Source organism: Dromaius novaehollandiae, chromosome 2 (genome assembly GCF_036370855.1).
Source record: "Dromaius novaehollandiae isolate bDroNov1 chromosome 2, bDroNov1.hap1, whole genome shotgun sequence".
Taxonomy (NCBI): Eukaryota; Metazoa; Chordata; class Aves; order Casuariiformes; family Dromaiidae; genus Dromaius; species Dromaius novaehollandiae.
This window is the reverse complement of record NC_088099.1, coordinates 89031640-89044658: the sequence shown is the minus strand read 5'-3', so window position 1 is coordinate 89044658 and position 13019 is coordinate 89031640. Positions and strand designations below refer to the sequence as shown.

At 36.6% G+C, this 13019-nt stretch overlaps 1 protein-coding gene across 1 annotated transcript in view; it reads left to right on the top strand.

Moving 5' to 3' along the window:
* The window catches only part of CDH9 (cadherin 9), a 69377-nt gene that overhangs the window by 12469 nt on the left and 43889 nt on the right, over nucleotides 1–13019 (top strand). The window contains exon 2 of the mRNA XM_026115582.2: nucleotides 11068–11362. Within this exon, the coding sequence (XP_025971367.2) occupies nucleotides 11068–11362 (295 nt within the window). The remainder of the gene's footprint in view (nucleotides 1–11067; nucleotides 11363–13019) is intronic.

Below are 13019 nucleotides of genomic sequence, written 5' to 3'. Positions count from 1 at the left end.
TACTAAGGTCCAGCCGGATACAGTTCTACAACAGTCACTTTGTCCTGAAAAACCTTGCCATTCTTGAAACACAGAAAGGAAAAAACATCTTGATTAGGCTTGAAAAGATGCAACTAAATAAAAGATAGTAAGACAGTTTGCTAATACTGAATAATGTAATAAATACAATACACTCTTGGGGGTTTTGGCTCTAAAGATCAAACTATTAAGCACTCATTATCCATCTTCAGAGCAGAGAATTAGGAAAAATAAATCTTTTTAAGCTGCAATTTGAAACTTTTAGAGAAGTGACTGTGAATCAATAAACTTGGAACCCCCAAACATCTCTCCTTAGATTGGCTTTCAGGGTTCAAACAAATTTGATGTAAAAGTAAATGTATTTTAAGGATTGTAAATAATTTTAAATATTTTAAATATTTCTGGAAGGGACAAATAGTTGGACAGCTTAGGAAAAATGCACAGTTTTGTATCCATTTCCTTTGAGTCAGCAGAGCTACAGTCTTTTTCTGTCTGTGGGATGCTGCCAACCTGGATGCATGTTTACAGATTTTAAGGCCAAAAACTTTGATCACATTGCCTCACATCTTGACATCTTACTCGATTTTTCTTGCATTATGCTGTATGACTTTATGAAAAACATTCAGTCTTGATCTGGAGACATCACCTTACAAGTGTCTGTGTGTATGTGTATATGCACGTGTGTGTGTGCATGAATTTATATATATGTATACACACATGCACTCATATAAAACTGCCACAGAATCACAGAATGGTTGAGGTTGGAAGGGACCTCTGGAGATCATCTAGTCCAACCCCCCTGCCCAAGCAGGGTCACCTGCAGGCTGCCCAGGACTCTGTCTGGATGGCTTTTGAATATCTCCAAGGATGGAGACTCCACAACCTCTCTGACCAACCTGTTCCAGTGCTCTATTAAAATCAGTGCTGTGACTAAAAGTAGGAAAAAAGTCCTGTTATTGATATGTTCTTCAGATCAGCGTGGATGATCCACAACTGGAAACAGTTTAACTTAATCATTGCAGCACTTGTCCAAAGTTAAAGCAACGGTAGCTAAAAAAATTCAAGGACATCGGCTTCATATAGAAAGAAAACAATAAGAACAAAAAGAACCTGGGTACCTCAAACAGCCATAACCCAATGCTTGTAGATGCCAGGGCAGCAAAAGAATAATAAACTGCAAAGAGTGGCCAGACTTTCATGCTCTTCCGAAACAACATCTCCTACTGCCACTATCAAAGAAAGAGTACTTGGCTAGAGGGATCATCGACTCTGACCTAGTAGGCTTATGTGTTTGTTAGTGAAGAGCTGAGCCCCAATTAATTAGTTCTGTTCAGGGTAAGGGATATTCCATTATTTGATACACATATATTTGTTCCGGGGCCAGAGCTCTTACTCTTGCATAGCACTGTGTCTTTCTCTTGGCACTACCAACCAGTTTGGGTGCCTCTAAAACAGCAAGTGACATCACACACAGGAAGATTTCACCCAGAAATTTCTGCTCAGAGGAAATCTATGAGAAAAATATCCTGTCTTATTGTGAAGCTTTTAAAATAGTGATGGACTTAGCACCCGTTCCAGTGATTGATTAAAGTGACACTACTTGATTTTGAGTTGCGATGTGATTATTTCTGACCTGTGAACATAATTGACGACCAAAGTCATTTCTTGCAACCTGTTATCTCATGCTCTGGAACAGCCAAATGATAGTTCACAGCACACTGTGAAAAAAAAAAATTAGTTTGGCTTATCTCTTTGGGCTGAAAACCTGCAACTCCGCTGTTGTTTCAGAGAGCAGAGAGGAGAACAAACAAGTTCCATGTACTCTGAGATCCAGTTCTTTGTGCAGAAGTAAGAGGTACAACCGCTTTTCCAGATTTCACCACCATCTAGAGAATAGGAGAAGTAAAAAGTAGATAGTGTAAGGAAACACTTAAGAAAAACCCTGATTTCCAGAGCTTCATCCCCAAAATATGGGGAAGAGATATGGGCCAAGGGAATTAATTTCCCCATTTATGTTTATTTCAGCAGGACCAAAAGGCTACTAAGGATTCTGCTCAGTCTCTCCTAAGCGAAAAGCAGATTTACCCCACCTCTCCCTACTAAGTCGGAATCAGCACTGCAGCTGGTGTCAGCAGTGTGTTTCATAATATCATTCTCTGGAGAATTTGTAACAATAGACAGCTGAACACAAGACCAGATGCTGGAAAACAGAAGATAAGGAAAGTAAATGTCATTTGCCTTGTTTAATATACAGTCACTTAGGTTACCATCACACACAGAGTTGGGCTGTTTTAATTAAGAAGTTTGTGCTGATGTCACAAATTCAAATCAGGTAAACACATTGCCATTTAGCACATACATAAAAAAACTTTTGATTAAACACACATGAATAGAAAATTAAGGCAAAGCAGATACTGCTACTGCAATCCACACTGAAGAGCTACTGCAGTTATTAAGATGCCTTTAGACTTTTTAATTAGTTAAAATGTTAATGAAGGAAAATATTGGCTGAGCTGCTGGTGGTGCTGCATCCCAGCTGCTGTAAATCTCGCAAGGAGATCTGAAATCATAGAGCAGGGGCACTGGTTAATAACCTACCTGTCACCAGCACTCAACATATTTTCTGTGAGATTTCAGGGTTGGCTGTGGTGCTACAAGCTCTTATTTCTACTGCAGTTCTTGTGTTTTCTATATCAATTAATATCTTTTGGTTTATGTAACACTCATCCCTCCTCCTCAACTATTGTCTTTTTTCTGAGCTCTATGTGCATACCTTCTTGGCTTGGAGTAAAGGTAGAGTGAGAACTACAGTCCAGTTACCTGGGCTCAAATCAATTTGTGCTTTAAGATATGCTCTGCGATTTTGGAAAACTCAAACTGTGCTGTGCCACTGCTGCAGAATAGAAGGCATAGTACAACCATCAAATATGAATAAAAAATGATGTAAACAGGCACATGGTTTTGAAGAAGTAGCATACACATGGGCCAATGTTTCTCTGTGTTTTTTGACTGTTTCTTCCCTCAGCCCAGGAGCTGTGGTTTGACAAGTGTGATTAAAAGATGTTTGAGGAACCCTAGAAGGACAGAGAACTCCCCCCATCCCACCATTTCTGAAAGGGTCACTGTGTGACTTCTCGCTTTGGACATGCCCGATTAGCTTATGTTTCTCTTAATGTTGCTTAATATTTATGCTCATTGTTTTCACATTTAAAAGTCCATATGCATATTTGAAAGAATCATACCAAGTCCAGCAGTCAAAGGTACCTTGCTACTTGATCACTTATGCCATATACAGACCATGGTTTCTCTATAAGTTTTTCAGAGTCATCAGGTCTGGAGATCTTACAACCAAAACTCAAGATTTTCTGGCAGTCACACTATCAATATAATGCTGCATTATGTTAATTTTATGGAACAGTTTTTTAATCTAAAGTTACACATGGCATGAGTCTTTTGCCTTAAGCCATAAAAAGAGCTATGTTATGAAAGGTAAGGTAAACTCAAGGAAAAGAATTTGTAGTAAAGGCAAAATTTTGACTGGCATACAGAAAGCACCTTAACTGTACTGGGAAGTAAGAGGCTGAATATACAGTGCTTTGGGTGAAAAAAAAAATATTTTCCATCTGAGGCATAAATTGTACATGAAGTATAAAAAGAACAGAGATGTGTTCAGACAGCTGTATTATGGTTCAGCAAAACCTTAAGTAGAAATATATTTGGTATGAAAGACAGTACCAATTTCACTCCTGGATTAGTTTTCACTTTCACAAGAGAAAAAACAACAACAACAACAACACAAAAAGCTGTCTTTTATAGCTTCCAAGTTTCCCCTGCTGACTAACTTGTGATAGCCTCAAACCAGAATAACCAGCATCATTTATACTTTACATTTTTATTGCTATGCCTCCAGCAACTGAAAGAAAACAAAGACAGCATGCAAACCCCAATGTTCTCCTTTACAAAAGGCCTTTGAATAACACACATTGGAACAAAACCTGATCCACCCAAACTTAAAGAGCATGCAACAAGCCAGTGCTCAAAACTTCTAAAATACATATCAGCACAAACAAAATCTTACATTTAGCATTTTCACCATTGTATGTAGATATAAACACAATCTAGCTTTGTTGGTCAAAGTGGAAAGAAGTAATAGAGAAGACGGCAGTAGGCTCCCTAGAAGTGGCTTCACGCAACTATTACAGGAGTATGATAGCACATTTGCAGAAATTATAAAAGCACCTTGAAAATTCTACAAGATGACTTAAAAAAAACAAAACTGTAAAGACAGTACCACTTGTTAATGCAATTGACAGGATTTTTGCTCAGAGGAGCTCTTTCTTCTACTGATACACCCTGGTGAATAATAAGTAAGGACGAATGCCCAAGTGTAGCATTGCACAATAAACAAAGCTACATTGTCAAAACCAAACACACGAAGAAGGGCAAGATGCCATGGCTACATCTGGTCTGTGGGACCCAGTACTGCTTCTCCATGTCAGGAAAAGACTCCAGTTTGCATATACCTCCCATTCCTGCCTGCCCTGGTTTCAGGAAAGCAAATCTAAACAGCCGAGATGGATTGGAGCCTCAGCTCTCTCTAAGATGTCACCAGAATTTTAGAAAGTTCAGGAGTTTGGGACTGGGATTTGGCATGCCCTCCACAACAGCTGTCAATCACCTGCCTACCTATCTGGTCAACTTATGAAACACTCAAAATAAGATTTCTAACTAAAAACTTGGTATTGTAACTGTGTGTTATTTCCACTGACATCTGCATGCCAGATGGGATTGCATTCCAGTATAAGGACACCTAAGATAGGTACCCTTAAAGAGGTTTGTCTGCATTCTGGTAGTAATTTACCAGCAACAACACACAAAACAGTGTGGCCTTTTTCTCCTATAAAAACATGCAATTGTACCAATTTAGTGAAACTAAAAAGAAGTCATCTGATCTCAGTAATCCTCCAGCATATCCTCATTTGAAAAGTAAGGAAAGACCATTTTTCACACTTTCTAGAAGGTGTTTACAAGCAAACAGGGTCTACAAGAGAAGTGTGGGATATCAGGACTCCTCTGCTGGAGACAGCTGTGTGGGTGGAGGCAATGGAGGTAGGAAATCTGCAGTAATAGTCCTTTTTCTATAGCACGATACGCAGGCAGACTGTAAGCAATCTAAACTGTAAACATTAGTACAGCACCTGCCACAACAGAAGTGTGGATCTACCTTTCCCTTTGTGTGTCTTTGTCCTTCTTTTCGCTGCATTCCTCTCCACAATGAGATCATACCTCTTTTCTGAGCCTAAGCAACTAAATATGTGTTTTCACTGTATTTATTCATAACAATCTCAAGAGCTGTAAGTAGCTCATCTAGCTCTTTTCTTCCTTTTTCATCTACAACAATAGTTGTACAGAAATAAATTGCAAATAAAATGAAACCTAAATAAAGGCTGGCAATTTTGTGTTTGTAAATGGGGAAAATTCATTCATATCACTGTATAATTTGTTAGCTGTGTTCATTGATTCTCCCCTTTTCCATTGATTCTATGTCTGCCTAACTTCAAAAGAGTTATTCTCTATTACACAGAGTTGAGAACCAGATCAACTGTAGAACTAATTTTAAACATGGTTTTTTAAGGAACTATTTTCTGTGACTATATCTTTTACTTTTTTTCCTAAATATCTCCTTTTGCCTTTCCAAACCAATCTATTAACCTGGTCATTTATGAGATATCGTTTTTCCTCCAACCAATGCTTGTACCCTTTCTATTCAGTATAATGACAGTAGTTTGCGAGAGGTTAGGGACAAGCGTTTGTACGCACTAACAGTATGAGACAAAATACTTCCTGAACCCAGGCAGGTACATGTCGTAACTACCACTTGCTAATAAATATTAAGTGTTAGATGAGGGTCGAGTATTCGCCAAAGGAGTAAGGTACTTAATTTAGAGGAAATAGAAATATGCCACAGAACTATTACTCTGTGATAACCTGTTGTTTTTCTACCAGTTTACTTATTAGGATTTACACTAACACTGACCCATGTAAATTTATATGAAGATATTTTCTGATAGCATCCAGATCTTGATTACCAAATCACAAAAAAATTCAGCTTCACAGAACTGGATAGACAGGCTCATTTCAAATGCACGCTTTTTCTATATAAATAGAGAGAGAAAAAAAAAGAAAATATTGGGAGAGTATTTACAAATATGACCATATTTATTGCTTCAGAACACCTAATTGTCACTCCCATTACCATTACCAATGTTTTTGTCTCTGATGATCCTCAGCATAAATTGTGTTGAGAATGTATTTAGCCAGGCACACAGTAGTCTACAGAAAAGGAAATGTGTGCAAAAGAATAAGAAAACAAGAAACTCAGCAGTGCATCACCTCAGCTATGTCTTCATTCCAACATATTTCAGACGACTTAATGCTGAATATTGAATTAATGAAGACATTTGTTATTGAGGTGGTCACTATACACTGAGTAATTTGAGTAATCTAATATTCACTGTTGGGTTTCTTTTTTTCTTTTATTGAAATATTTCACAATTCTCAGACCTGTTAGATCCTCATAGAAACTACAGATTGAACAATTTATGATATTAGAAATGAGGCAATTGACAGCTTCCTTTTCAACCCATACAGATTTTTTGCTTGCCAATCCCCCACTCCAACTAGTGAAAAAGGATCATGTAGAGTAAGACAAAACATAATATTGCAACAGGAATGAATTTACGCTGATAGCAAATGGTGGACCTCTCCAGACCTAATGACTCTGGAAAATTTATAGGGAAACTGCAAACTTACCTCAGATGAAAAATATGAACACTAGTTTTTCCAGGTTGAACAAATAAGCTCCCTCTACGCACATAGGCAGCTTACTAAATTATATATATATGCAAGTATTTTGTATATAAGACTATTTACTATAACTGGCAGTAGGGTTAAGAAAATTAGCCTGTTCTTGTTGCTTGGCTTTAGTGAATAAAAGGCATGATATTTTGTAAACATACTATAATACACCATGTTTGCACGTGATTTTTCTGTAGGCTTTCTGTAGAACAATTAAAATTTGAAACACTGGAAACATATTTTATGTTATATATTCAAAATATTTAAACCCTTTACAGAAGATTACCAGTCATAAAGAAACACAATATAGATTGTTCAAAATTAAATTACAGCACCTTTTTGTAATCTTATAAATCTGTAAATTTATTTTGTATAAAGATCTGCAATATTAAATTTAACTACCCTGACTCAGAAATTAAAAGCATATTTTGTACTTACAGAACTCTAATATCATGAATGAATGGTGTGATCTGTTTCACACAGCTAGCATTTTATTCCTATAAGACACTGGACCATGTCTTCCTTTTTTTTTATGAAAATATCCCCATTTTTGGCACAAACTATCATGTTTAAAATTTATATCACAGACTGATAAAGATTCCTTAAATGTTTAGTGAAAAAACAAAGCAAAGCAAAGCAAAACATTTAGTAGAAACTAGAAATGGCTACATGTAGAATGACTGATAGCTTACAACTGTACTTGAAGGGTCCTTGAAGTCGGCAATAGGATATGGAAATTTGCTGTGTTTGAAAATCCTGTTCATCATTTGGTAGAAGTATGAGCTAAGCAGGGGGCTCAATATATACATCGCAGTTTGAGATACCTGCCCTCTTGGTGGATAGTTTTAACAGACAGATCAAAGAAATCAACCTATTCGTCAGGGATCGATATACAGTTGACTGGCAGGGTAAGTAAATGGCTATGAACAGACAGATGTGTGTTTCCAGAGCCATTTGTTAGCACAGGAGAGATCACTGCTCCCAGTACTTGCTCATTATTGCCCCATTGCAAGGGGTTATTGACCCAGGACTTGTTCATATGAGCACTATTTACACTACCGCTATTTACATTCACGACCTGGATCTTTGCTACCCAGCTGCAACTATCTTCCTCCATTATCTCTGATCTCTTTTCGGCAGAAGCCTCATTCTCCAAGTCAAGAAAGTATTTGTAAGAACAAAAATTTTCAATTAATGAAATTTGAAATATAAGTAAAATGTTGGCTTTAAGCTCATTTTATATTCCCTGGAAGATGCTTTCGTTAGCAGAGTTCGCTGGAAAAAGTACTAAACAGATGTGCAAATATAAACTACATTATTAACACACTTTCAAATAAAATTATATTAAAATAATTTTTCAGATACAATTTCAAGTAAAATACATATTATCTATTTTTCTGATAAAATTCCACATGTACAATATAGGCTTATTTAAATGTAGAATTTTGTTTTCTGTTCCAAATCAAGAAAAACAATAGAAAAATCTCATTCTACACCCTCACCCCTTTAATTTTTCAGTTCAGAACTATGTCATATCTTGTTTCAGCAATTTTTGTTTATTTCTAAGGTGGGAAATTTTTGGTGTGTCTGGCCAGATTACATTCTTTCACTGTGTAGCAGTCTTGACAATTCAAGACTAAGACTCCTGACAGTTAAGTCCCTTGCTCTGCAGGCTGCCATGGAGATAATACCTGTGGGCCAGGGGCCAGTTTAATCCGTCTAACAATAAGCAAGTTATATAAATTTCTATCAATAACAATGCATGTTGGAACGTACACATGTGCAGGGAAAAAAAAAAAAACACCCTGGGGAGACCGACAGAAATTACTTTCAAAAATACAAGGGATATAACTATGTAAATACATGGAAACAGAATGTGCAACCACTCAGTTTTTCAGGACTTACTTGTCTGACTGTTAGCATTACAGAAACAATTTAGCAAATTACAGATAAGTCATTGATGAGCATATTTTGTGGGAATTAAGAAGTACCTCCTTATAACTGTGTGGGAATTAAGAAGCATCTCCTCCTAACCAGAATGGAAGTTAGCTTCACAGAGGCCCCAACCTCGCTAATGCTTCCTCCGTCTCAGCTCCTGCTCCCACCCGCCTCCTAGCCCATCCGACTCTCAGGTCGGATGATTCACTCTCCTGTGATTCATGGGGCCCCTCACGCAGGTCCCAGCCCCGCTTCTTGCCCTAGCACCTCCCTGAGAGGCTAAGGGTGCTCAGGTACGTAGCACAATGGCACACCGCACTTGGACATTTCAGCGACTCAAATTGAAGCTGGCCTGTCCTTAGGAGAAAATGAGGTTCAGGTGCTGGACATCGATCCAGAGATCTGATTCTTAATTTGGCATAGTTAAAAAAAGCTTCTACCTCAAGAAGAATGGCAAAAGTGATATTTATGCCACAAGGTGAGGAACGTCTCAACAAGGATAAATGTGCAGTATTTCTTAGGGATAGGAGATTGTCTTCCATGGCAAGAGACACACTCAGCTGACCGAAAGAAATCCGTTATATTTTGTACTTGTTATGGAAATAAATCCACTCTTTTATTTTTTCCTGATATATAAGAATATTTATCATAATGAATTATTTTAATACTCTTTGTATTGAGTACTTAATGTTCCACAATCAGTGCCTGAAGATACTCATGCAGTGTTTATATTTATTTTCTGTATGTTATCTGTAGAGTTGCCAAGTTGCCAGGGACCTTTATAGAGGGCTGTATGCTCATTGTATGTAATTCTTTCACCCCGTTGTATGTGATGCTCAATAATTTTTGTAGATATTTATTACAGAGTTATGCTGAATACATTAAGCCCTGCAACTGTTAAAACAGACCTCTCATCCTGCCTTAACTATAGAAGACCGCAATAGGAATCAGCTCAATAAGCTGAATAGTGTTAGGCTGGAGACTGAAGAAAAAAAATCAAAATGAAGGAATTTAACAAAATCCACCACAAACGCCCTTCATACAGGTAGAGTAATAAAAAGACGATATGACTCAGGTAGGAAACATGGAGCTAAGCATGGGCATGAGTACAGAAATAAGAAAAAAAGTGGCATAAAATAAGTTTTCTGTCTCTAGAGTAATACCTTTACTGATACTGATCTTTTTTTTTCAGGTGGATGATAGGTTATGATATCATTATCTTTGGATAAAATTTAAAAAAAGGGGATAAAATTCTTTCTAACACATATTTGAAAAACACTCAGGTCATCAAACTGTGGCCTTATGTGACTGCAAATATATATCTGAGGAAAATAAACCGAAGATGCTCATGAAAAGGAATTGTATGTTCCTTCAAATGAAATTCTGAGGACAGAATTCAAGAAAAGAACATTATGTAGGAAGTTCTAGTGCCTGGGTCAGCTTTTTTGACTTGCTTTGGCTGTTGTTTTAAGGCACTTTTTCATAATGGTGATATATGGCTAACTAATCAGTGCCTGTAAGTTCACAGGGATACAGTCTGGAACTCTTGTGAGGAGAAATAGTAGGAAAAGAACTGCTAAACTCCACTTGATGCTTTGAAAATTTACCTCCTAGTGTTCTTGAAAATTATTTCTCCTGTGTGGAGAGGACTAGAAGGAAGGAAGTAATTAACTGAGGTAAGATGGTCCTTTAAAAAAAAAAAAAAAAAAAAAGAAAGAGAGAGAGAGAGAGAGAGAGAGAGAGAGAGAGAGAGAGAATAGTTTCTTAAATCAGAACTTATACAGATGATTTTGGGACATTCAAAAAGCTCTGCTCTTTAAACTCTTTTTCTTCATTGCTGTTACAAGGCAACTGGTTGCCTTACTAGCAACCAGAACACAGGAAGACAAGCTTTACTTTATAAAGAGAAATCTGAGAATTTTAGACCCCTGTTATCTTCATTAGGGAGACTTCTGTTGGTTTCTGGACAGACTATTGAAAGAAATATCATTTTTTTATTATCAGTTGGTCATTTAAAATACTTCTCCATTATCTTTGACATCCCCTTGTGTCCTTACCAATTTGTTTAGATATATATTTTTGTGTATGTCTGAGTCTCAAATTTGTAATTTTTCTAACAGTGAAACAGAAGATAACCACTGCTGACCCCAATTACAGTCAAGATTGTACAGACTTATTCATATGTGCTGAATGATTTGGTCTGTAATAACAATATATATATTTATAGAATTCTTCTTTTCTACCTCCCTGAAGCTACACACTGACCAAGATAAAGGAGATGGAAATTTAAAATACATATTAACAGGAGATGGGGCTGGCAGTCTGTTCATTATAGATGAAAATACAGGAGATATTCACGCTGCAAAGAAATTGGACAGAGAAGAAAAGTCCCTGTATGTGCTACGTGCCAAGGCTATAGACAGAAAGACTGGAAGACAAGTGGAGCCAGAATCTGAATTTATCATTAAAATCCACGACGTCAATGACAATGAACCAAAATTCACCAAGGACATGTACACCGCCAGCATTCCAGAGATGTCTGGAGTTGGTAGGTAAAAACTTATCCTTAAGTAAAATGCAAAGAGGTTTGGGTGGATTTGGAACGTGTAAGTAATTCATTATTTGAGGCATTTAAAACAAGCTTCTGTGAATATCCGTGGAATAATTTTTGTTGCCAGCAATGTATCTTAAATGATTGGTTCCTGCTTTTATTTATTTGTTTCATCTTCATCCACTTTTTAATCCTTTTTCCACAGTATGTTACTCTCTGCTATTTTAAGCCCACTGCAACCAGCAAGTAAAGTGCCATATAAGGTTGTTGTATCAGTTAAAACATAGTTTTGCAGCAACTGAGAATATCACTTGCATAAAATGTGCTTGTAAAGAGTCTAATTCACTGAACCTTTCTGAACCTTCACACACAAACTTTAAACATGTAAGTAAATCAATCCATGTATCAAAATGATGCAAAATATGTCCCTAAATAGCTAAGAACTTTTTTTTCTCTCTTTGGTCTCAAAATCGGTGGGAGGGTTGTTTGTTTGTTTTTTCCTTCTTCCTTCTTCCTTTTTTTTTTAAGAAGTAAACGTGTGAATCCCTCCCCTAATGAAATAACTATTTTTTTAAATAATATTTTCTAATGGATAAAAAGGTTACAGCTATTCACAGCTGCTGGACTATAAAGTTAAAATGTGGAATTTTGTTAGAAGTTGGGTAAGAAATATAGCCTCAAAAAAATTTCATTTTCTGGATTTTGTTCAAATAATGTAAAGTGATAGAGAATGCTGACTAATATGTATTCATCAGAAGCTACCATGATTACCTAAGTGCTTTACTTTCTTAGAGTACAAATAATTTCTCTGATGAGTAAGCATAAATTACATAGGCTATGGGCAATGACTGACAGATAAATTGTCAACAGTTATTTACTTATCAAGAATTATTTTAATAGTTTGCAAAATCAGCTCCAGGTGATGACATTGATTGCAGAGACAATAAAATACCAGTCAACATTTGTGACCAATAGGTATCATTGCAAGATAATTTCCAGAAACTAATCATAGTCACTGAAAGCAGCAGTGGAAGCGTAAGAGCCAGACCAGCTTAATTTTAGAATCATGAAAAGGTAATTCCTACACTACTATATGTGATACAAAGAGTACAAGAGTGATTCACCTAAAGATACATGGAGAACAGAGAAATCTTTTCAAATTCAGAGTTTACTTTGCTGATAAGCTGTGAAGTATATATGTTGGTAGTGCACCTGCCACTTAATTTGAAATACATTTGTAAGGAAGGAACTATATAGGAATAGATAAGATGAAAAAGCATGCCGTCCAACTTTGACCCTATCATTTAGTCCAACCTCATTAGAGTCAACAGAGAAGCATGAATAAAAGAGACTAGTATCAGACCCAGTGACTTGGCACTGTCTGTGAAATTTTAAGTCTATGAAAAGTCTATATCTGATGAGGATGATGATAATATAAATACCATTATGTACACTGAATTTACTTTAAACTGAGAAAGTGTCCATAAAAGATGCAGTAAAGGGGAGCTTTCCTGTGAAGATAGCATTAAAGTATTTAAACAGGAAAAAAGCCCTTAGCTTCCAGTGTGAAGGCAAAAATGGGATCTGATTACTCTATTTTTGTTGACATTTACATTTAGGGGTATAAAAACTACACCAGAACAGCATTTTTTAT